Source organism: Panthera leo, chromosome C2 (assembly GCF_018350215.1).
Source record: "Panthera leo isolate Ple1 chromosome C2, P.leo_Ple1_pat1.1, whole genome shotgun sequence".
Taxonomy (NCBI): Eukaryota; Metazoa; Chordata; class Mammalia; order Carnivora; family Felidae; genus Panthera; species Panthera leo.
The window spans coordinates 72,196,981-72,223,034 of record NC_056687.1 but is presented as its reverse complement, the minus strand read 5'-3'; the positions used below and the strand labels follow the sequence as shown (position 1 = coordinate 72,223,034).

General features: G+C 47.8%; 1 protein-coding gene and 1 pseudogene across 1 annotated transcript; both read left to right on the top strand.

Moving 5' to 3' along the window:
- Positions 1–11,839: 11,839 nt before the first annotated feature.
- On the top strand, positions 11,840–12,381 carry LOC122229291 (annotated as a pseudogene).
- Positions 12,382–18,938: 6,557 nt separating this feature from the next.
- On the top strand, positions 18,939–24,856 carry PIGZ (phosphatidylinositol glycan anchor biosynthesis class Z). The gene is given in 3 exon segments (XM_042903387.1): positions 18,939–19,022; positions 19,024–19,150; positions 22,040–24,856. Coding segments are annotated over 3 exon segments (1,779 nt in total). The 3' UTR covers positions 23,608–24,856.
- The last annotated feature ends 1,198 nt before the right edge of the window (positions 24,857–26,054 follow it).

Genomic DNA, 26,054 nt, shown 5'->3' with positions numbered 1-26,054 from the left:
TTCTGGGTGGAACGCGCCCCCGCTGGCGGCTGCCGGGACCCAGCAGCGTCCCGGGTGAAACCGACCCGGCCTCTCTGGCGCCGCTTCTGCGGCAAGGCCTGCAGAAAGACGCCGCGGCGCCTCTTTCCTCCCGGACCTTCTTCCCCTGCAAGCAGGTCATCTTAGCCTTAGCAGATCTCCACCCACATAGAAATCAGAAATTGTCATTTTGAAGGACAAAAGAAGTCTGTCCTAGAGATGTTTTGTTTAAACTGTCCCTCGTGTGCTGAAAAAGCGGCTCACCAGGCGTGGCGGGCCAAGTAAGGGGCTGCTAGGGGAATGAGCTGGAATGCGGGGAGGGTTGAGCTCCATCATTGACCGGTGTGCCAAGGCCCAAGGGACACCGGACTCTCCGTAATCACCCTCCCCCCGCCCCCTTGGCCACAGCTCACCACGGGACCTCAAGGGACGCACTTGGGCAGCCCCGCCTGCCGGCGCCCTCGTCTCCAACCCTCTCCGCCCCGCCTGGCGCACTGCGTGGTTTGCTTAGTTTCCCGGACCTGGCAGAGCGGTGGCTGCGTTGAGGACGCACGGCACCCGTCCCGCGCCCTGTGGTCGGGGAGGCTCCAGGCCCACCCCCAGTGCAGGCCTCCGGGTGGGCGGACGCCGCCAGCGCCGCAGGTGCAGCCCAGACACAGCGCGCCGGTGAGTCGGCCGAGCAGCTCCAGAAGTGTTAATGGGGGTCAGGGAGGGAGGAAGGCAAGGCAGGGAGGAAGGACAGTTGCTTCCATTCTTACTTTTGCTAGCTGCCGAGAGACTAGCAGATGCTAGAGACTGGTGAGTCAGGCAGGGATTCCCACCTTATCGCGGGCGGTTTTCCCCAAACCCGGGTCTGCCGGCTCTGAGCACTGACGTGCCCCAACCTAGGGGAGACAGGAGGCTTTCAGTGACGCCTTCTCGGGAAGGGGAGGGGAGGAGAGACTGTGAGGATACTTTAGAGCACTAGCTTTGGACCTAGACAGAGGCGTAGGCTTGAATCCTTTCCTGGAACCGGCTGATGTTCCTGGGTGGTTCTGAAACTTTACTGAGCCTCACTTTCCTCATCTATAAAATGGGACTGTAATGCTACCTCCCAGGGTCCCTGGGAAGACGACGCTGAGTGCTGAGCACAAAAGACGCTGAGTGCTGAGCACTAACTCTGTGAAGCACAGATAGATGTGTGTTAATTCAGTGGAGAAGAATCTCCACAAGGTCGGGTCATGCCTGCCCTTTCACAGAGTGAGAGGATGGGCTCCTTGCCCAAGTGTCTCACAAGGGAGCACCGACAAGGGCAATAGCCTGTCGTCCACGATGCTACAGGCAAGGCTGTGGGCAAGGGCGAGCACCTGCTGCTCTGGTTGGTGGCTGTCTGGACCTTTGGGGTGTAAGGGGTAAACATACAATATGGCAAAGACACTTGCCCCTTTCCTTGAGGACATCCCTCACTGTTACTTCTAAATGTCATTCTTCACCTCAGGCTCTTTTGCCTCATAAAATTGGGAACCACTGTCAGAATTATTAACACCTAGAAAGTCCCCACTACAGAGGAGAGTTCCCATTTTGCAGATGGGAAGCATGAGGTCATGGATGGTTGATGACATATGCCAGTTAGTGGACATACCTTACTCTCTTCTACTCACCCTTATGTGTGTTCAATGCTGTGTGTTGCATTCTCTGTTGTTGTTGTTGTTACTGTTTATTTATTTTTGAGAGGCAGAGACAGAGCACCAGCAGGGGAGGGGCAGAGAGAGGGAGACACAGGATCTGAAACAGGCTCCAGGCTCTGAGCTGTCAGCACAGAGCCCGACGCGGGGCTCGGACTCACAAACCGCGAGATCATGACCTGAGCCGAAGTCAGACGCTTAACTGACTGAGCCACCCAGGTGCCCCGTCATTCTCTGTTAATCAAAGGATAAACACAGGCACATGTGGCCAACCAAGGGAAGGAAGAAGCCAGAGTCAGACTTTCCAATGCTTCCAGGGTGGGGTGCCCTGAAGGACTTACTGTGACCATCAGTGTTGATATGAGGATGAAATAAACACCTCACAGGCAAATGGATTCAGGAGAGCCACTGTCACCCTCTGCCCCTGGATGGACCTCAGAGTTTGGAACAAGATCTTGGCCTTAAGGGACATGGTCTTTGTGCATCATATTTGAAGATGCCTTTGGCTGTTGCCCAGGGGGCTCCTTCTCGAACACTCCTGGCCCTGTAGTCTTTAAAACCTCTTCCAAATGCCAGGTCTCCAGAAAGGGCCAAACCTTGGGATCACCCCCCTCTCCCTTAAAGCTGCGATCCAGGAGCTTTATCAGGAAGAAGTTTAAGTTTGAAGGTAGGGACGTCCCTTGCAACAAGCCACCACACAGTGGCTGTTCTTCTGAACCATGCTTGTTCACATCGGTGCCCCCAGAGCCGACACTGTGCTGTGCACACAGTGTACACGGTGTGGTGCCTGAGAGAGGTGGGGCACCAAGCGCCAGCCTGCCCTCTGACTCAGCGAGAAAGACGAGACAGGCTAGTGTCTCCACACCCCCTCCGCTGGCTGTCTGGCTGGCAGAGCGGGAGCCGGCTCCCTTTCGCCCCACTGCTGTGATCTCTTCCCTGGCTTCCCCCGCGCCCAGCGCAGTGGTTTCTGCTTCCCTGCACCCCTGCCACTGAGATGGTCTCTCCCTGCTGCCTGCCTTCACACATCCCCCGCACACACTTAGGATGCCCCTGTCTGTGGTTATTAGTGGCCACTCCCCCACCCCACAGTCAAAACTCCGTGGCCCCAGGCACTGTCCCTTTATTCTAGAACCTGCCTCTCCACTGCCCTTCTGGAGACAGTCACCCACCCACACCCACCCACACCCCTCTCCCCACCCAGCAAGACAGGTAGGATTTGAACCTCCACAGGGACAGCCCAGTGTGCACATGTGCACACACGAGCCGCCTCCTATCCTGATTGTGTTCAGGTGACTAGTGGCCACACCTGTGGTGTTGGCTCTGTCCCTAGAACACCTGGCCACAGGGACCAGTCTTCCAGCCTAGCCTCTGCCTGGGGAGTGGCACTTGGGTCTTTCTTGACAACTTCCCGCACTTGTTAAGTTCAATGCCCTGTTATGTTGTCACCTCCTCTAGGGATCTCCAACTCTGTCCTTGACCCTGTCACCACAGTAGGCCCATCAGGTGGATTCGAGGGGCTGAGATGGATAGAATGGATCCCAGACCTGGGGGATCTCAGCCAGGCAAGGCAGAGAAGCAATCAGACAGTGCCAGGGGTCAGTGCTATGAAGCACAGGGTTCTGGGGAAATAAGATTGGGGAGGGCTTCCTGGCACTTGAAGCAAAATGAAAAATGAAAGAAACCGCTGCCATGTTTGTTTATTCATGTTGTCTTCCCAACAGCTCTGAAGGAAGTACTATTGTTAACTTCATTTTACAGATTGATTGCTCTTTTGCCGTGAGCAAGTGACAGCAAGGATTTGAAACTGACCAAAGAGGGTCTTAACCTTCATATTATAAGCCAAGACGCTGGAGTGAGAAACAATGCAGGACAAAAGAGAGGACTACAGAAAAACGTAATGTTTCTGGAGTACCGAGTTCTGTGCAGAGGTGAGAGTGGGGACAGTGGGGACTGGAGAGCCTTGTAAGCTATAGTCAGGAATGTGGACTTGGTCCTGAGGGAGGTGAGGGGCTGACCCACCCAGAGAGTCATTACCCAGGAGATAAATGCATGTAGCTCACTGGCTGCACTTAGGAGGGAGGGTGCAGTTAGAGGAGGGAAAGCAGAGAGGTGGGTGCAGTCTACTCTAGATCTTGCTTCTTGATATTTTCCTTGTTATACATGCACAGAAAATGATTCCTTTTGTATGACACACCACGGTAAAATGGGAAGGGGCTGTTTGCAGCTAGAGGCAACCAACACAGGGGTTCCAGCCACCGGAAGTTCCTGTTCAGCCACCCCGGGGGGCTGAGGAGTCTCAGGCAGTATGTACCCCAGTCACAGCAGACCAGACCTGGGGAGAGGATGAGGAAATGATTAGGGGGCACCTGGCTGGCTCGGTTGGTAGAGCATGACACTTCTGATTGTGGGTTGTGAGTTCAGTGAGTTTGAGCCCCATGTTGGGTATAAAGGTGACTTAGAAAATAAAATCTTTGAAGAAAGAAAAAAATTCTTAGAAAGCAAAGTTAGTATCGCTTAGTGAAGGGGTGAAGAAGGAAGATGACCCCTGGATTTCTGGACTGAATAGTTGGACAAATGGTCATTCCCTCACTGCTGCAGGGGATATGGGGGCAGGACTGGTTAATGGGAAAGCGATGAGACGTTTGGCTGCCCTGGGTTTGAGGTGGATGCAGAATGTCAACAGGCAGTGACTCAGGGCTCTGGAGTCTAACAGGCTGGGTCCAACTCCTACCTTCATCAACCTACTAGTGGTGTTACCTTGGGCAAAAAACCGGATCTCTTTAAACCTGTTAATTCATCTATAAGATAGGTATAATAATAGGGTTTTAGAGTTGTTATTAAATGAGAATAAAATGAGATAATGTACAGTGCCTGGAACATAATAAGTATCTAAAAATGACAACACTATTTTTTTTTATTTAAGTTTATTTATTTTGAGAGAGAGAGAGAGAGAGAGAGAGAGAGAGAGAGAGAGAGACACGGAGCACATAGTGAGGGAGGGGCAGAGAGGGAGGGAGACAGGGAGAATCCCAAGTAGGCTCCACACTGCCAGCCCAGAGTCTGATGCAGGGCTCGAACCCATGAACCACAGGATCATGACCTGAGCCGAAGTCGAGAGCTGAACACTTAATGGACTGAGCCACCCAGACATCCTGGCAACACTATTACTGTTGTTATTATTATCAATAAATCTGAAGTTCAGAGAAGAAGCAATTTCAGAAGTCATCAAATGGGAATTGAAACCATGAGGATAAATGAGATAACCCAGAAAGAGTGTAGATGTTGAGAACAGTGAAGTTGAAGACCAGGAGCACTGACATTTCAGTGGTGGACAGAGGAAGAGGAGACTAAAAACAAATGGTCCAGAAGACAGAAGAAAGCCACCAGAGCCTGGTGCCTTGGAATCCACACGTAGCAGCCACACACAGTTGATCCTCTGTCTTACTTACTGTTTGCCAACAGAACCTGATGTTGTTGGGGGTAAGCACCATCTGGATTCTGTGTGCCTTGCAGGAGGCAGCCCAGAGCCCCAGCTCCAAACCAGGAAGTCAGTCCTCACTCGTAATCCCACTGTGCTTGCCAGTGATTGGTTTATGAAGGTGTATTTGATCCCTTTCTGGCCAATGAGACTTGGTGGAAAGTCTGTTGAGGGACTTCTGGAAAATATTTCTTTGATTTAAAAAGAAAAGATGCCCACAAAGACCAAAACCACGATGGGATACCACTTCATACTCACCAGGGCAACTAGAATCAAAAAGCCAGATAACACCAAGTGTTGGTCAGGATGTGGAGAATTCAGAACCCTGGTGGGAATTCAGAACCCTGGTGGGAATTCAGAACCCTGGCGGGAACGTAAAAAGGAATAGCCACTTGTAAAATAATCTTGCAGCTCCCCAATTAAACATAGAGTTCCCATATTACCCAGCCGTTCTACTCCTGGGTATATACCCAGGAAAATGAAAAAAAAAAAATGATGTCCCACTGAAATTCATACACTAATATTTATAGCAGTGTTATTCATAATAGCCAAAATGTAGACACAACACAAATGTTCATCAATAGTGGAATGGATACCCAAAATGTGATACATCCATAAAATGGAATAATATTTGGCTATAATAAAGAATAAGTACTGATCCAGGCTTTAACATGAATGAACTTTGAAAACATTATTTTAAGTGAGAGAAGGCAGCCACAAAAGGCCACATACTGTATGCTTCTATTCATAATGGAAGTCCAGAATAGGGAAATCTATAGAGAAAAGGTGGTTTAGTTGCTTAGGGCTGAGGAGGTGGCAGGGAGATGGGAGATGATGAGTAAAGTGTATGCGCTTTCTTCTTGAGGTGACCAAATGTTCTAAAATTGACAGGGGCACCTGTGTGGCTCAGTCAGTTGAGTGCCTGACTCTTGATCTCCTCTCAGGTCATGATCTCGCAGTTTGTGGGATCGAGCCCCATGTCAGGCTCTGTGCTGATAGCGAGGAGCCTACTTGGGATTCATATTCTCTCTCTCTCTCTCTCTCTCTCTCTCTCTTCCCCCCTCCCCCTCCTGCTCACACACACACACACACACTCTCTCTCAAAATAAATAAATAAACATTTAGAAAAAAATAAATAAAATCGATAAGGGTGATGGTCACACATATGTGTGAATATACTAAAAGCTATTGAATTGAACATTTTGAATGAGTTGTATGTTAATTATAACTCAAATTGTTGAAAAAGAAGCAACAAAAACAGTGGTACACAAAGAATACAGAATCTTCTCAATGTTGTCATGTCTGCATGGAATGGCTTGCTCTAACCATCTGTCTAACAGCATGAGGATGATGTGCACAGGAAGAAAGAGACAGAAATCATGAGAATCCCTGGGAAGTGGCAAGGGAGCCCAGCGGCACCATGCTCTGGGGGTCTTGAGACCCACAGAGAGGGAGTGGGACCACTGGAACTATTGAATTCAAGAACACGGTGTTGTGTTTGTGATGCCAGTGTTTGGCCATAGCCTGCCAGCACCCACGAAGCTGGCAAATTAACATGGAACACTACCTCAGAGAACTTAGCCATTGCCTTGACATTACTTGCCAGAGGACGGCCTTACTTACGGCAGGAGGATGGCCTTCGCTTGGCGTCCACTTCCCAGATACCTCCCATCTAATGACTTCTTTGCTCCTTATTCCTACTTGCATCTTGGATCTTCTTTTTTTTTTTTAAGTTTATTTATTTTATTTTGAAAGGAAGAGCAAGCACGAGTGAGGGAGGAACAGAGAGAGAGAGAGAGGAAGAGAGAGAGAGAGAGAGAGAGAGAGAGAGAGAGAGAGAGAATCCCAAGCAGGCTCTGCGCAGCGTCGATCCCGACACGGGGCTCGAACACATGAACTGACAGATCATGACCTGAGCTAACGTCAGACGCTAACCAAGCAAGCCACCCAGGTGCCCCGCCCACCCATCTCGGATATTCTATCTAGAATCATTTTTCCTTCTGCCTGGTATATATATGTAAACTTTGGAATTTCCTGAGGGTCTGCTTGTAAAGATCTTTCAGTTTTGATCTGCCAGAAAATATCTTTGTTTTGCCCATGTTCTTGAAAAAAAATTTTGGACATAGAAGATAGACTGGTAGTTATTTTCTTCTGTTTCCATTTATGTATGTATGTATGCTCTTGTGGGAGGGACGGTGGCGTGTGTCTGGGCCCTTTGACTGTTCCCTTTTCCTGCAGGGTGGACCTGATTGTGGTCTGGGGCCTAGGGACCAGAACGTCCAGAAGAAGGGTGACAAGGGGCCCTTCGACATGGAGGCAGTGGATGAAAGCAGAATGAGATGTGTGGTCAAGATGGAAAAGCAGGTGAGCGTGGGAGGGTTTTGCTGGTGTGGCAGAGCTGGTGGACTGAGAGGCTCTGGAAGGCTGTGGGGACATGCATAAGGGGAGGGTGCACTTCTCTGAGCCATGGGCCAGAACACCTGCTGCCAAGGAGGCCTAAGCGGGGCCCAGGCTTCCCCCGGTGTTGGTGCACAGTTATTTTCTTTCAGCATATGAATATTCCCATCCTTGCCTAGAGCCACCTCTGATACCAAACGACCAGCATTCAGTATGGGAAATAGAAGCCAGCAGAAAAGGAATTTATACAGGTACTATAAGTCATTAGGTGCCCTGGAAGAATGGGCTATAGTTTGGGCCTCCAGGAAAGACTCTGTAAACACCCAGAAGTAACTCACTAGAGGTGCTGCCATTTGTGTGACAGTCCAGCAAGTGTTAAGGCTACCTTGGGACTCAGTCAAATTTAGTAACACAGCACTGTTGCTGAAAGTCAGGATGCCACCATAACCGCAGCTGTGTCTCCGTACCCACGAAGCTGGGGCTGGACACTGGGAAGCTGCTGCAGGAAAACTCCATGTCTCCATAATCTTGTTTGCCCAGAGAAGACAATGAAAATTGCAGATATATGGTCTGTCTCACATCTGCTCTCTGAATTCTTTTTTTTTTTTTTTTTTAACTTTTCATTGCTTATTTATTCTTGAGAGAGAAAGAGAGAGTGAGCCAGGGAGGGGCAGAGAGAGGGAGACACAGAATCTGAAGCAGGCTTCAGGCTCTGAGCTGTCAGCACAGAGCCCGACATGGGGCTTGTCGTGGGGCTCGAACTCACAAGCTGTGGGATCATGACTTGAGGCAAAGTCAGATGCTTAACTGACTGAGCCACCCAGGTGCCCCTGCTCTCTAAATTCTTAAAACCTCATTCGCATAACCCAACTTGAAGGGAATCTACAAAATGAAGCCTTTTGCTTCCCAGCCTTTTATGGTGTAGGAAGGCACTCTAGAAGGAGATGGGAATTGTGAGGGATCCCTGTTGTCACATGACATGCAAGGTAGGGGCCTGAAGTGACCATTGGGTTTGACAATTAGAAAAGCAATGAGGCCCAGGAGAGGGCTGTGTCAACACCGTGGTGGTGGGCAAAGCTAGACCATCCAGGGTACAGCGGCCAACAAGACGTGAGAAGCACGTTCAGTGAATGTGGATGGTTTAGGGAGTCCCGTACAGGGACATGGAGAGAGAGATGGTGGATGGAGGGCACATCAGCTCAGGGAAAGTTTTGGGAGGTTGTTTTTCTAGGAATGGCAGATAATCAGACACGCTTATGAGGAAGAGAAGGTGCCAGCTGAAGGGAACAGAGGGAGCAAGTAGATACAGAACGGATGGAGAGCTTGTGGCTGGTGGGTGAGGATGCTTATAACGTACAGCAAGACGCTCATGATATTTTGCTAAGTGACAAAAGCATATCCTCAAACAAACATTGTGTGATTCCTTTCCTGTTCCAAAGCATATTAGATACACCAAAATCCTCACTGAATTGTCAGACAGCCCTCATAGAGATAAACGCAATTAATTCCACTGTTCCAAGCCGCACCCCTGAGATGGAGCAGCCCAGCCAATGTCATAGGCTTGGGCAGAGCGTGTAGTAACTAGAGGGGCAGGATAAGAGAGGGATCAGGTGGGATGGTTAAAGCACATTTATACTCTTCAGGGCCACAGGCTGGCTTGTTCCATAGGCCTCATAGTCAAGTCATTATCCCAATGGTCCCACGATCGCCCTCCCTCCTGAACACGGAGGAACAGCCTGCCAGCAGTTCTAGAACCAGCTTCAGAGGCCTGGGCATAGCATCAGCCCATCCCGTCCACCCGCAACAATTGTGGAGACACCCGGATTCCCCTTAGTAGTTTTGGGCCATATCCTAAAAGAGCCCGGATATGTTTGCAACACAGTCCTGTCACACTTCCCGTTTCCTCTCAGATAATGACCACAAGATCCACTGACCAAGGCTGACCCCTAAGTACATGACTTCCTTGGAAATATCTTGACACAGCTTAAGCTAACTTAGCTTTTCACAACCCTCATCTTACCTCTCAACATGGTTATTTCTTGTGCTCACCTCTCTGTCTATACATAAATATAAAATAATAATTTATATGTAATCTATCTTGTATTATTATTGTATGTGCATTACAATCTGAAATTGTACATTTTTAATCATCATTGGCCCCAGGTTTGGTTTTTTTTTTTCTTTTGGGGGAGGTGGTGCTGAATCATGAGAATTCAGGCTGACAACCTATATGAGGATAGGCTTGTGGTTACACATTCTCGGAGGAGATCCCGTACCTGAATTCAATTGGGATTAGACTCCAAGAAAGGCAGTTTTTCTTGCAGTCCTCTGTATTATCTACACAAAATCTATTTTTTTTCTCAAATTTTAGAGACAGAGCATGAGCGGGGGAGAGGGGCAAAGGGAGTGAGAGAGAGAATTTTAAGCACGTTCCATGCTTAGTGCAGAGCCCAATGTGGGGCTTGATCTCAAGACCCTGGGATCATGACCTGAACCAAAATCAAGAGTTGGTCACTTAACCTACTGAACCACCCAGGTGCCCCTACAAATTCAATTATAATAAATGTAACGATACATGAGCTGAACAAAAGGTAAGGAATACTAAGGCACAAGAGCAGGGGCCTAGAGAGGTATTCAGGGCCTTGAAGCCAGATATGGACTAAGGACATATACAAAACTGAGTGCTTATGAACATGGGTTTTTGTGCTCTCTCAGGACTGGCAGGACAGAAGATAAAACCTGATGCCCACTCAAGAGAGAAGCTTAACAGGAGACTCGCTCAAAGCTGGGACTCTGGAGGACTACATTCTCCATGTAAAGGTGACCCAGAAATAAACTATTTCTTCTGCAGAGGACTGGGATCCTGATGCTAATTGAATTGGAGTGTGGGTGGGCAAATCTCCCCTGAGAATATGTAACCACAAGCCTGCCTTCATATAGATTTTCAGCCTGGATTCACATGATTAGGTACCACCTCCCCTAAAAGGGAAACAAAACAAAACAAAACAAAACAAAACACCCTAGAGTCAATAATATGATCAGAATTGGTCCCAGACTTTTGATGCCCCCAGGTACCTGACAGAAGCAAGTGTAAATCCTTTTCAGTGGAATTCAGAAATTTGCCTTCATCCCTGGCCTCAAATAATTCCCACAGGTTATGTCCAAGGAAAATAAGCAGCCCCAAATAAAATAATTTGCCAAATATAGAGGTAAACAAGGCACTATGAGTAAGAACCAGCGGAAATGAGACAGCAGATTCAGACCTAAAAAAACTTTATATATTTTTTAAATGTTGATTTATTTTTGACAGAGAGAGAGAGAGAGAGAGAGCATGCAAGCAGGGGAGGGATGGAGAAAAAGGGATACAGAGGATCTGAAGCAGGGTCCACGCTGCTTCAGAGCCTGACACAGGCTGGAACTCAGGAACCCTGAGATCACAACTTGAGCTGAAGTCAGTCACTTAACTGACTGAGCCACCCAGGCGTGCCCTCCTCCCACCAAAAAAACAAACAAACAAACAAACAAACAAACAAACAAACAAAAAAACAACCTTTAGATGCTGGAATTGTCAGATCTAGCATACTCAAATAAGCATGTTTAATGTAATAGAATAAATAAGAGAGGCTTGAAAATATGACAAAAGAGCAAGCAAATGTGGAAAAAAAAAACTCAGAGGAAAGAAAAATAAAAAATTGAAATGTAAAACTCAGTAGATAAGTTTAAAGCTGGTTAAATATAGCTGAAAGGATGATTAGGGATGTGGAGGATAGAACAGAAGAAATTATTTGAAATATAGCCCAGAGAGACAAAGATAGGGAAAATATAAAATAGAAGTTAAAATGACATAGAAGATAGACCAACAAGGTCTATCATACATTTAATCATAATTCCAGAGGGAGAATAAATAAAAAAGAGAGAAGAGGAAATGTTTGAAAAAAAAAATAATGGAAGAGTATTTTTCCCCCAAGTTTGTTTGTATGTATGTATCTATGTATTTTTGAGAGAGAGAGAGGGCATGAGGGAGTGAGAGGCAGAGAGAGAGAGGGAGAGAGAGAATCCTACACAGGCTCTCACTGTCAGCACAGAGACTGAAGCGGGGCTCGAGGTCACTTGATGCGGGGCTCGAACTCACAAACCGTGAGATTATGACCTTAGCCGAAGTCGGACGCTTAACCAACTGAGCCACCCAAGCGCCCCAGGGAAGATTACTTTCTATAGATGGGAAAGGACCCAATCCATACAGTCAGGAAGCCAATGAAGTTTCCAAATATGCTAAAGAGAAATGTACACCCAGAATCATCGCAGTGAAACCACAGAACATAGCATGTTAAATATTATAATTTTGGCCACCACTGGCAGTCCTGGGGTGCCCCTGTCCCTGGATGAACTGCTTCTGAAAGGCAATGCCGAGAAGACACGAGGAGCTGGAGGAGGAAGGCAAAGAGGAGCTGGATGAGACCCTGTCAGAGAGACTGTGGGGTCTGACAGAGATGGTCCCAGAGAGGGTCCGGTCCATGGCTGGCGCCACTTTTCATCACTCCCTCTTTGGGGCTCAAAAAATGTGCAGGTTTTCCAGGCCAGCCTTCATGATCCTGGTGCTTCCTGTTGTCTTCGAGATTGAGAAGTTGCGAATGGAGCAGCAGCGACACCCACAGCGACGGCAGATACTTGTAGGGCCTAACGCAGGTTCTCAGGGGGCTTGCCAGGGCTCTACCTTCATTTCCTGGAAAGCTCTATATTGTTCCTGCTATGTGGCTTCTCTTGCTGGACAAGTTTGAAAATTCAGTAGTGTTTGAACTGCTGATTATTTGGATTATTAGTTAAAAAAAATTTTTAATGTTTATTTTTGAGAGAGAGACAGAGTGTGAGCAGGGGAGGGGCAGAGAGAGAGGGAGACACAGAATCCGAAGCAGGCTCCAAGCTCTGAGCTGTCAGCACAGAGCCCAACATAGGACTCGAACTTACAAACCATGAGATCATGACCTGAGCCGAAGTCAGACGCTTAACCGACTGAGCCACCCAGGCACCCCAGGATTATTATTTTTTTACTTTGGCACATTGGTCCATCTAAACCTGGTGGGGAGAATTCTCCCGAGTGTCTCACCTAGACTCCTCCTAACTTGCAACCGTGCCCTCCCTGCTGCACCATTTCTGCTGTCCTCACTCTGGCCATCCCACCCCTTTCACTAAATAACTTGTGACCTGAAGATCTCCTTACTATCCCATTGTGGCATAGGAACTGAGGCCACTGGGAAGGATGTACCCCTGACCATTTTTTGGTTTTAAGCATGGAGATGTTGGGAAGGGACACACACACAGTATGAAATACATAAGGCATCACAGCTGGGGTGTATTGTGAATTTCCATGCCCAAAGGGAGGGAGGGCCAGCAGCAGCTTTAACCACAGGATGGGGACTGTGGAGGACAGTACAGGAGCTCATTTCCTCTGCCCCTTTTGGCTGTTAGAGACCTATGTGTGTGTGTCTAAAAAACAAAAAAAGTAGGTGCTCACCTTTTGTATTTAATACTGAAAGTGATTCAAACAGAAAAAAATAAAAATAAGAAATAAATATTAAAATGATATACAGTACTAGGAATACTAAATAAAAGAAAGCTCATATAGCTATATTAACTATATTAATATCAAAATATTTTAGGAAAAAAACACTAGAGATAAAAAAAGATAACTGTATAATGGCAAAATGTTCACTGTTCTAACAATTCTAAACTTTTTTTTAAAGATTTTATTTTTGGGGTGCCTGGTGACTCAGTGGGTTAAGTGTCCGCCTCTTGATTTTGGCTTAGGTCATGATCTCGCAGTCATGAGATTGAGCCCTGCATCGGGCTCTGCACTGTGCCACAGAACCTGCTTGGGATTCTCTCTCCCTCTCTCTCTGCCCCTCCCCGATCATGTCCGAATGCTTTCTTTCTCTCTCAAAATACATAAATAAACATTTAATTAAAAAAAAAAGATTTGGGGTTGCCTGGGTGGCTCAGTCAATTAAACATTCAACTCTTGATATCGGCTCAGGTCACGATCTCATGGTTCGTGGGTTCTGCACTGATAGTGTGGAACATGTTTGGCACTCTCTTTCTCTCTCTTTCTCTCTGCTTGGGATTCTCTTTCTCCTCTCTGCTCCTCCCCTGCTCGCTCATTTGCATGCTCTCTGTTTATTATTTTATTTTTAAAATTTTTTGTTATTTTATTTTATTTATTATTTTTAAAAATAAAAGTTTTAAAAAATATTTATTTTTAAGTAATCTTTATACCCAATGTGGGGCTTGAACTTATAGCCCCAAGATCAAGAATTGCATGCTTTACCAACTGAGCCAGCCAGGCACCCCAACAATTCTAAACTTATAATTTATAAAAACAATGACACAGCTTCAAAACTGAGCTAAAATGACAAAATTACAAGGAAGACTAGACAAGTTCGCTACTCATGAGCTATTTTTTGACACACGTTTCTGTGATTTGTAGAATAAGTAATGGAAAATCATTAAAGATATAAAAGGTTTGAGGAACACAGTTAACAAACTTGATCTAATGAACATGTATGTGTAGAACTATGTATCCAATAACTGTAGGATATATGGTGCTCTCAAGCATCCACGGAATGTCTACCAAAATGGACCATTAAAAAGTAAATGTTGGAGGGGCACCTGAGTGGCTCAGTGGGTTAAGCATCCGACTTCAGCTCAGGTCATGGTCCTGCGGTTTGTGAGTTTGAGCCCCATGTCTGGATCTCTGCTGTCAGCACGGAGCCTGCTTCAGATCTCTGTCTCCCTCTCTCTGTGCCTCTCCCCTGCTGTCTCTCCCTGTCTCTAAAAATAAATCAACATAAAAAAAGGATAAAAAAACATTAAAAAAAAAAAAAGAATGGGGCGCCTGGGTGGCTTGGTCGGTTAGGTGTCTGACTTCGGCTCAGGTCATGATCTTACGGTCCGTGAGTTCAAGCCCCGCGTCGGGCTCTGTGCTGACAGCTCAGAGCCTGGAGCCTGTTTCGGATTCTGTGTCTCCCTCTCTCTCTGCCCCTCCCCTGTTCATGCTCTGTCTCTCTCTGTCTCAAAAATAAATAAACGTTAAAAAAAATTAAAAAAAAAAAAAAAGAATTCCTACACATACTAAGAAAAAATGGTCAGAAGGATTTCCACAGAAGAACAAAAATGTTCCCCAAACATTTGAAAGGTGTTCGACCGCACTGGTATTCAGGGAAATGCATGTAAATACCCAAAAGATTCACAAAATCAAAATGTTAGAGAATCCCAAGCGTAAAGGAGCATGTGAAGCAGCGGGCACTATAATATTTGCTGGCTGGCAGGACCTTTGGAAAAAGAGTTGGGCATTCTTTAATGAAGTTGAAAGCCTGCACACCCAAGACTCAGGGGTTCCATTTCTATATATGTACGTCAGAGAACTCCTGTATAAGAATGTTTGTAGCAGCAGCATTCGTAGGAATAGAAAAATGTGTCAACACTCAGAGATGCTCTAGCAGATAAACAACAGTAAGAAGAATAAGTAAATTTTAGTCTATATCTCTATATCTCCAGTGGAATACCACAGGGGAACTACAGCTACAGGGAACACCATTAACAGAATGTTGAGTACAGGAAGTGAGTCACTGTTAAGTTGCATAAAGAATTCTCCCATTGGTCTAAAATGCAAACACAGTTATAAACACTGAATTATTTAGCGTGTGATAGTCCGTTTTTGTGCGTGTCAGCTTGACTAAGCGATAGCCCCCAGTTAGTCAAACATGAATCTAAATGTTGTCGTGAAGGTATTTTGTAGATGCAATAAAAGTCCACAAACATTTGACTTTAAATAAGGGACGTTATTCTAGATAATCTGTCTAGACCTGAGAGAATCAGTTGAAAGGCCTTTGGAACGAACCAAGGTGTTCCTGAACAAGAAGCTTCCCTCCTCTACGAACTACAGCTTTATCTCCTCCCTAGAGTTTCCTGGTCTTCCTAACAGTCTACCCTATCGACTTCAGATTTGCCTAGCCAGCCCCCCCAAGTGCATAAACCAATTCCTTGCAGTAAATCTTAATGTATATCTCCTACCAGTTCTCTTTCTCTGGTTGAACCCTAAGATTTTGTTACTGTAAGGGTTCTAGAGGAACAGAATCTTAAAGATGAATTTTTTGAATAGAGGTTCTGGGTTTTCTAGAATTGGTTCTCTAGCCTGATTGTATTTGATTTTTTTAAATGTTTATTTATCTTTGAGAGAGAGAGAGAGAGAGAGAGAGAGAGAGAGTGAGTGAGCAGGGGAGGGGCAGAGAGAGAGGGAGACACAGAATCTGAAGCAGGTTCCAGGCTCTGGGCTGTCAGCACAGAGCCCGACACGGGGCTCAAATGCACGAACTGTGAGATCGTGACCTGAGCTGAAGTTGGACGCTTAACCAACTGAGCCACCCAGGTGCCCCTAGCCTGATTAGATTTAAATGACTCTATTTCAAGTGGTAAGGAGGGCACTGGTAGTCCATGGAGTGATGTGGCATTAGAGATACCCCAGGGAAGGTTTTGGGTGACGTGTATATGATGCCTTTGCTGGGCTTCAAATTCCCAGCTCAAGGTCCTCATAAAATGACTTTTGCATGCCCTGAAAGAGACCCTTCTCCCCTATTACCTGCAGGGCTGAAACTGCTGAAAACCAAACCCGCAACATCATCCTGTGAGCTGTTAAATTACAGTGCACTTTGAATTCCAGCCTGGAAAGAAAGTTAAAGTGAGGGCTTGTAACCAGGGCACAGAGGTGCAAGAGCTCCTAGCTCCGAGGATCCGAAACAGACCAGATTCAGTCACTCACCACTGACAAAATCCAAAGGCAGAGAGACAAGTGTGGTTGAAACAGAAAAGGAACTTATTTCAGGGAGGCCAGCACTGGGGAGACAGTGGACTAACATTGTGGGTACATGCGGGTGGGCAGTAAAGGTCAGGTAGATCATTGTCTTGGGGTCAGTCACATGGGGTCTTGCTGGCTCAGGGCAGTCCTTATTGCTTTCATGAAGGGGTAGCTTTGGTTCCCACCATGGGATGCTTTGCCCGCAAGGTCTCTTGCCTGAGTTAAGGGATAAGCTGGAAAGAAGAATTTGATCAGTTAGAAAGTACAGACTAAGGTCAAAATGGAGGTACTTGAAGTTCTCTTTCAGGCATTGATTGGGAAGGAATGGGATCCTTGCCTGCATTCCAGCATTAAGTTTGGCCTCACCTTATCTCTAAAAGTCAGGATAGTCACTGGTTCTGATATGCCCCGATTCTAGAGACCCCCGAAAACAAACCACCAGAGTCCAGAGTCAAAGCCAAGCGGCAAGGGTAATTTATTGCAGGTTTGAACCCGGACCTCAGCGCACTCGTTACCGGTGACGCTAAGAGGTCCCGAGCGAGGATCTTACAGCTTCTTTTATAGACAGGCACAAACAAGTTAGGGATTTTTCCCGGTTACAGAGCTGTTATTGGTTGACATTTAAATTTGAACACTCAGCAGAACTTGATTGGTTCCCGCCTTTAGGTCAGACCACAACCGGTCACGCCCTGGCTGGTCCTGGGAATGGTGTGGGGGTGGGGGGGGGGTGGTCTTTTCTTTGCAGTTGTGAATTTTACTCAAATGTTTCGGTAATGACAGGTTGGTATTGGGTCCTAAGGACCATCAGTTGGATCGTGTTAACTCGGTCTTTGATTCTCTTAGTCTCTCAGTTCTGGAAAAAGAGTCTGTACAATGCAGTTCGAAAGTTCGAGGAGAGGATGCAAAAAGTTATCTTTCAAACTCCTTGAAGTGTTAGTGAGTGTCAAGAGGCTCCTTGTCAGGATCTGCTAGATTCCTGTTCTGTTGCTTCCCTGTCTCATCCCTGCTATGACATATTCCACCTGAGAACAATAGCTGTTTAAGGTCAGGCTTTAAAATATATGGGCGCCTGGGTGGCTCAGTCGTTAAGCGTCTGACTTTGGCTCAGGTCATGATCTCATTGTTTGTGAGTTCAAGCCCGGCATTGGGCTACCTGCTGTCAGTACAGAACCTGCTTTGGATACTCTGTATCCCCCTTCTCTCGACCCCTCTCCCCATTTCACTCTGTCTCCAAATAATAAATAAATACATAAATGAATAAATAAATAAATACCTTAATAAAATATCAAAGTCAGGAAACAGTCATCATATGTATTCTTGGAGGAGAGTCAAACTTGTTTTTCTGTTCACCAGAGATGATATGCAGGTGCTGATATATAGGTTCATCATGTAAAGGGCTCAGATTCCTACTGATTTTTTTTTTAATTTTTTTTTTTTAACGTTTATTTATTTTTGAGACAGAGAGAGACAGAGCATGAACGGGGGCGGGTCAGAGAGAGGGAGACACAGCATCCGAAACAGGCTCCAGGCTCTGAGCTGTCAGCACAGAGCCCGACGCAGGGCTCGAACTCACGGACCGCGAGATCATGACCTGAGCCGAAGTCAGCTGCTTTACCGACTGAGCCACCCAGACGCCCCCCTACTGATTTTTGAGTCCAGGGAGTGAGAATCCTGAGCAAGAGAAAGTGTCTTTGTGTGCCCAGGCTGCTATAACAAAATACACAGACTGGGTGGCTTATAAACCACAGAATTTATTTCTCGCAGTTCTAGAGCCTGGGAAGTCCAAAATCAAGGTGCGGGCATGGTGAGGGGCCCTCTCCCTGGCATATAGTCCACACTTTCCCAAGGTGCCCTCACACGTTGGAGAGGATGAGGGAGTTCTGTGAGATCTCTTTTATAAGAACACTAATCCTATTCAGGAGGGCTCCCTCCCGAAGGCCCCACCTTTCTGACATTATTACATCGGGCATTAGGATTTCAACATATGAATGGGGCAGGGCACAAACATTCAGGCCATAGCAGTAAGTTCTTATCACCTTCCGAAAGGTCAATTTCAGGGTGTGTGAAGGTTGGAGGGAGTGACTGGAGACAATGGGGTCAAATAGATTTTATGTTTGCAGGGAAATGGATGGAATGCATTGAGGTTCCGACAGTTTTCACATGGGCAAGAGACAGGCTGCCGTGCCCGTGGACAGGAGCTGGTGAACAGGATGGGGCTGTGAGAACCATATTTGGAGGGTCTGCAGATCCTATTTGCAGATAGACTCTTAACAAATATGGTTAGCAGTGACCACGTCATTCAATAGAGGTCTCACTTTCCCTATATGTAAAATGGAGATAATAAGACCCACTGCCCCGAAATGTAGAAAGGACAAAATGAGATACGGGTGTTAAGTTCCTACTACTTAACGGGCACTTAGTAAATAGCAGCTATTATTAACATTTTTATTGTATGCAAACCCATTTTGAGTTTGTCCAGGCAATTGGACGTATCATAATTTACCTTATAACTAACAAACGCTATTGTCAGCAGATGCAGATCTGTGGAACCAGAATTGCGTCTGGAGCAACTGAGAAGCCATTCTAGGCTCTTGGCCCAGTGTCTTGGCAGCAAGTTTGACCTGAAGATGGCACTCAGGGCCCTGTGGGGCAGCCTCAGCCTGCTCCGTCTGCTGTGGTGTCTCCTTCCGCAGACGGGCTATGTGCACCCAGATGAGTTCTTCCAGTCACCTGAGGTCATGGCGGGTAAGCTCCCTGTGTGCGGTTAGGATAAGTTGCCACAGAGTCTGGACTATTGCTGATTGGATATTCAGTGGGGAGGGAGAAACATGTCTGTGTGGACGAGTAGTAATTCCATGAGCCTCTCTGGAGTGAGAACTTGGGAGTGGGGATTTCGCATCTCCTCCCTGACTGGTGACATTGATTTTCTGGATGATACTAAGAAAATGCCAGCCTCTGATGTTTTCCTGCTTGGACCAATAGCACAGGTTATTCTGAATGAAAGCAGTTTTGTACTATTCAGTGGAGAGATTTTAGAGTTGGGCTTCCCAGATGCTTAGGGAAACTTACACAGGATGTGGTCTGAGATCATGAAACTTTTCTTCTCTGGGTTCATATAAGGGCTGAGGGAATCCAGGCCTGGAATGCTCACTTGTTAGAATGTATCTGCTGGGTGGTGTAGGACACATCATGAGGATGGTTGCCAGAGACCTTGAGGCTTTTCAGATGCTGTGGGCACATGGCTTCTTTCTCATGGTTCAAGATGGCTGCTTGAGCTCCAGCCATCAAGTCTAAAATCAAGTCTTTCCAGCTATTGGAAAGGAGATGGGCATGCCTGCTCTCTTTAATGGACATATTTTGAATGTCACATACTTTTTGCTCATTTCCATGCCATTGGTCAGGATGTATTACACGACCACACCCAGTTGCAAAGGATGCTGAAAAATAGTCTTTTTTTTTAAGATTTTATTTTATTTTATTTTTTTAATTAAAAAAATTTTTTTTAATTTTTTTTTAATGTTTATTTATTTTTGAGACAGAGAGAGACAGAGCATGAACGGGGGAGGGTCAGAGAGAGAGGGAGGCACAGAATCTGAAGCAGGCTCCAGGCTCTGAGCTGTCAGCACAGAGCCCGATGCGGGGCTCGAACCCACGAACTGTGAGATCATGACCTGAGCCAAAGTCGGACGCCCAACCGACTGAGCCACCCAAGCGTCCCTTAAAATTTTTTTTAATGTATTAATTTTGAGAAAGAGAGGCAGAGCTTGAGTGGATCAGGTGCAGAGAGAGAGGGAGACATGGAATCCCGAGCAAGCTCCAGGCTCTGAGCTGCCAGCACAGAGCCCAACACAGGGCTCCAACTCATGGACTATGAGATCATGATCTGAGGTGAAGTTGGATGCTTAACTGACTGAGCCACCCAGGTGCCCCTAAAGATTTTATTTTATGTTTTAAAGTTTGTTTGTTTATTTATTTTGAGAGAGAGAGCAGGGGAGTGGCAGAGAGAGAGAGAGAGTCCCAAGCAGGCTCTGAATATCAGCATGGAGCCTGAGGTGGGGCTTGAACCCACGAACTGTGAGACCATAACCTGAGCCGAAACCAAGAGTTGGATGCCCAACTGACTGAGCCACCCAGGCCCCCCATAAAGATTTTATTTTTAAGTAATCTCTGCACCCATTGTGGGACTCAAACTTACAACCACAAGATCAAGAGTCACATGCTCCACTGACTAAGCCAGCCGAGTGCCCCTGAAAAATACTCTTTATATCTGACCAACTATATGTGGTCAGATATGTGCCCAACTAAAGAGATGAAGGAAGGAGGGAGGGAAGGAAGAAAGAAGGGAGGGAGGGAAGGAAGGAGAGAAGAAAGGAAAGAGGGAGGGAATGGATGGATATTGGGGAGGCATGCATCTATCTCTGTCATAGGGCTTAACAGGTGGATTCATTTCTTAAGGTGAAATGTCCAGTCTTTTCCACACTTTTTAAAAACGTGGCCACTAAAAAAAAGCAGCCAGGTTGATCTGATCCTAGATTTTCTGTTTCCCTTTCACCTTCTGACGTAGAAAGAGAAAACAGCCAAGAGGCCATAGGAATAAGTAAAATAAGTAGGAGAAGCAAAGAGCCCTAAACAGCCAGCAGTGTTAATCAGGCATGAGATATTGTGGGGCTTGGAGCTGAGATGCAGAAATTAAGAGTTGGTTTCCCTCACCCACCCCTCAGAACTCTGGGACACTGGGGCACAGGGGCACAGACCAGCCCCGGGGAGCAAGCAGGTTAATTACATAAGTACTGCTTGAATACATTTTTCTTCTAAAAATCTTAAGTATCATAGGCAACACTGAAGTCACTTCTGACCATAACCACAACCGCTCGTTTCCTTCCCCTGTCTCACATGCCTGTCCTAGATGACAACCATCATCACAGAGACGGGTTTTTGACTCTGATGTTGGAGGCTTTAGCACTCTGTGACTGGAGCCTCCCCCTGCTCTCCCCACACCCTGCCCAGGGCACAGTGTCCCCTCGCTTCCCAGGCATGGTTCCTCCTGCCCCCTTCACAGGGGGATCTCGGAAGGGCTGAGCTCCCTATGTTCATTTCTGTTGCTGCTTAATAAATCATGGTTCTATAAATCAGAAGTCAGGTAGGGGCTCTCCGCTCAGCATGTCACAAGTCTGAAATCAAGGTCTGGGCCAGGCTGAGATCTTGTCTGGAAGCTCTGGGGGGAAATCTGCTTCGAGGCTCATTCTTGTCAGTTGGACAAATTTGCCGCTATGGAACTGGAGGCCACCCACATTCCCTGCCAGGGGCCCTCCACCTTTGAGCCAGCAGTGGTGCACCAAATCCCCATGGTTTGATTCTCTGATGTCCTCTTCCACCACCAGCTGAGAAAACTCTTTGCTTTCAAAAGGCTCGTGTGGTTACGTCGGGCCCACACGGGGTTACCCCCTGTCTAATGGTCAGCCATCCTCTGTGACATAACCTAACCACAGGAGTGACAGCCACCATCTTCAGAGTCCCAGGGATCGTGCAGGCCATGTTCACTAGCGGCTGGGAAAATCTCGGGGCCATCCTAGAATTTTGTCTCCCACGTGCCCTGAGCTTGGACCTGGCTCATCTCCACTTCTCTGTCCGCAGAGGACATCCTGGGTATAGAAGCTGCACGGCCATGGGAGTTTCACCCCACCAGCTCCTGCCGCACGGTGGTCTTCCCACTGCTGACCTCCGGCTCTGCCTTCTGGCTGCTCAGGCTCTGGGAACAGTGGGGGCCATGGCCGGGCCCGGTGAGCGGCTACGTGCTGCTGGTAGGACCCCGGCTCCTCCTCACTGCCCTCTCCTTTGCTCTGGACATGGCCGTGTACCACCTGGCCCCGCTGTGGGGGGCAGAGCGCTGGAACGCCCTGGTCCTGCTGTCTGGTTCCTACGTCACTCTGGTCTTCTACACAAGGACCTTCTCCAACACCATCGAGGGACTGCTCTTTGCCTGGCTGCTGGTGCTGGTGTCCCCCCGGTTAGCTTGGAGCCCCACACCCAAGAAGCCTGCTCCAGGCCCCTGGTGGCACAGCTGGCTTCTCGGGGGCGTCGTGGCTGCCGGCTTCTTCAACCGGCCCACGTTTCTGGCCTTTGCTCTGGTCCCGCTCTTCCTCTGGAGCATTTGTGGAGCCACAAACCCTGGCTTCAAGTCACTGACGAAGGAAGCCCTGGAGCTGCTCCCAGGGGCAACCCTCGTGGCAGCGGTGTTTGTGGCTGTGGACAGCTGGTATTTCTCCAGTCCATCTAGATCCACTACCCTTGTTCTGACACCCGCCAACTTCTTGTACTACAACCTGGATCCTCAAAACCTGGCGAGGCATGGCACACACATGCGGCTGACTCACCTGGCCGTCAACGGTTTCCTGCTCTTTGGGATGCTGCATGCCCGGGCCCTGCAGGCTGCGTGGCAACAGCTGCAAGCCTGCCTCCAGGCCTTTGCACGAACGGGCTTCCCGCGGGCTCTGGGTGGCTGGAGCCTGCTGTCCAGCCCCAGGCCTTGCCTCCTGCTCCTCTACTTCATGCCTCTGGCCCTGCTGTCTGCCTTTAGCCACCAGGAGGCTAGGTTCCTGATCCCACTCCTGGTCCCCCTAGTCCTGCTTTGCAGTCCACAGGCCCAATCTGTGCCCTGCAAAGGCACCCTGGTCCTCTTCAACAGCCTGGGCGCCCTCTTCTTCGGCTGCCTGCACCAGGGAGGCCTGGTGCCTGGCCTGGAGCACCTGGAGCAGGTGGTTCACGCACCCGTGCTCCCAAGCATGCCTACCCACTACACACTCCTCTTCACCCACACCTACATGCCCCCCCGGCACCTCCTGCACCTCCCGGGCCTGGGCTCAGCTGTGGAGGTGGTGGACATGGGTGGGACGGAGGACTGGGTCCTGTGCCGAGCCCTGAACAACTTCACCAGACAACCAGCCTGCCAGGTGGCTGGTGGGCCGTGGGTCTGCCGCCTTTTTGTGGTGACTCCTGGCACCACCAGGCCTGCCATGGAGAAGTGCCATTTCCCTCTCAAGAGTGAGGCACTCCTGTTTCCCCACTTGACCCTGGAAGACCCGCCAGCCCTGTCCTCTCTGTTGAGTGGGGCTTGGAGGGACCATCTCAGCCTTCACATCTTGGAACTGGGGGAAAAGCCTGACAACGTGACAGAAAAGTCACTGCCTAAGATGCAGCCATAGGTGAAGGCACCATTCCACCTTCTATGTGGGTAGCTGGGCTGGGACAGAGCCCTGATTCTCTTCCTTTCCTTTCCCTTCCAGAATTCCCACCACTGCTTCTCCTGTGCATAGGCTTTGGCTGCTCTACCTTCGGGGTAAGCTGGCACCTTTTTCCCCTTAAAGACCAAAGATCTGACCAGTCACAATCCTGATGCGAAAGTCCCCAAAGAACCAACCACTGGTGTAACCAATGGCGCCTAATGTCTGTTCCTGCTGTTTCTTCTAGCCGCTGTGGTGTTGTGACATGTAATAGCACCTGGTTATGAAAAGAGAGATCTGCTAATGACATTCCTGAATGACCTCTCTCAAACCTTCCAGGATGCCTTACTTCCTGCTGTCCTGATAACCCTCTGGCTTCCTAGATGCCTGGGAAGGAGGCAGTGTGGTGATGTAGAAAGACCAGGTAGTTCAGACTCTGGAGACCAGAGTTCTAGTCCCTGGTTTGCCTGCCACTCACTGGCTGTGTGATCTTAAGAAAGCCCCTCCCCCTCACCTAGCCTCAGTTCCCAATCTGTACAATGGATGAGGGGATCTCTGAGGTTTCTGCCAGCTGACACTATGGCATGCCTTGGTCTGCAGCACATGTCCCCTGGCTAAATATGCATATCTCTCCCAAAGCTCATTAAGCATAGACTGGCGGTATATTTAAGGGCACTCTGATGCCTGCTGTCTCAGCGTTTTGTTATTACCGAGACAAGTAGTTCTGGAACTTTTCTCCCCACCTTCTTCTACTCCTGTCCATGAGAGAGGTGGTAGGACAGCTTACCCTTTAAAGACCATTGTCCTTCCTCAGCCCACCTGAGTGGGAATGGAGAACACACAACGCTGTTAATAGCTGGTTGCACTTGAGAGCAATCTGATGCTACCAGAGACTTCTTAAAAGTGGTCTGGTCACTCTCTAAGCTCATAGCCCCTGTCTGAAACCTCTTCACAGGATGAAGAGCAAACCCCATGCCAAACCAACACCTGCTCTGGTAGAAGCCATCATAGCCCCACGCACGATGCTCTCCACATCTAAAGGCACCTGTACCCATCCACTGGGAACGCGAGGAGCTCTGGCACTAAACCTGTCCTCATTCTCCCTGCTCAAGGCTCTACCAGCTCATAAGAGGCACCCAGGCCACAGAAATCAGTGAGCTGGAAACCAGTACAGAGCAGGAGACCAAACCTGGGCATTTTTCTAGTCCTGTCTTCTGCTGGCTAAGGCTTGGGTCATACCTTTTTTTTTTTTTTTTTTTTTTTTTTTTTGAGAGCGGGGGGTGGGGTGGGGAGGTGGAGAGGATCCCAGGAGGGGCAGAGAGAGAGAGAGAGGAAAAGAGAGAGAAGTGGGGCTCACCCAAAGTGGAGCTCATGAACAAGGTCATGACCTGACCTGAAGTAAGATGCTTAATGATTGAGCCACTGAGGTGCCCAAAGCTTGGGTCATCTTGAACCTACAGCCCTTTCAGTCATGCTGCCCTGGGACTCCTGCTCATTTTAGTGCCACACCCTCCTCATGACTCCAACCCTGAGGAAGAGGAAAGTCAGTAGATGCTAGTAAATGTTTACCAACCCATTCTCTGGGGGCAAAAAAGCCCCAGTTTGTAGTATTTGCCAATTTTTGTGGTATAAATACTCCCGCCTTGGCTGATTTCAAACTACCAAAATGATGTTACTGAACTCCAAGTTGGGAGGAAATGCCAAAGATGTGCTCTCAGGATCCAGTGGAAGTTGGCTCTAGCAAACTACTGGACATTTCCCTCCTTTAAATTCTATAGTATCCCTTCATTTAAATTCTATAGTATCCACCATTGTGGTTTATGTTTCTATGAACCTCTGATGTGTCTTCCTATCCTTAGTGCCTAACATCATCTCTGGCACTTATCTGCTTACTTTGCAGCCCAAGTGCCACCTTGGAGACACTCCAGACTCTAGGGTCCCAAACTCCTTTGGACTTCTTGGGATTTTTGCATCTTCCCTGAGTTGGGTCCACAGTCTCAGAATTCCCTGGAGGAACTGTTGGCATAGCAGTCCATGTAGATGGTTAACGGTCTGACTTCTAATATAGTTGTCCATAAAGTGCTGGTATCTAGAGGCACATGGGTGGCTCAGTTGGTTAAGCGTCTGACTCTCGGTTTCGGCTCAGGTCATGATCTCACAGTTTCATGATTTTGAGCCCCACACAGCGCTCTGGGATGACAGTGCAAAGCCTGCTTGGGATTCTTTCTCTCTCTCTCCCTCTCTGCCCCTCTCCCGCTCATGCTGTCTCTGTCTCTCTCAAAACAAATAAACTTAAATAAAAAAATCCACTTAAAAAAAAAGGTACTCATATCTAGGTCTATGTGGCATCAAGGGTTGAATCAGAATTGCCCTGCAGGATAGCAGGAGGAGTTGCTTCCTACTTCACTTTCTGGCAGAACTTAGAGCTT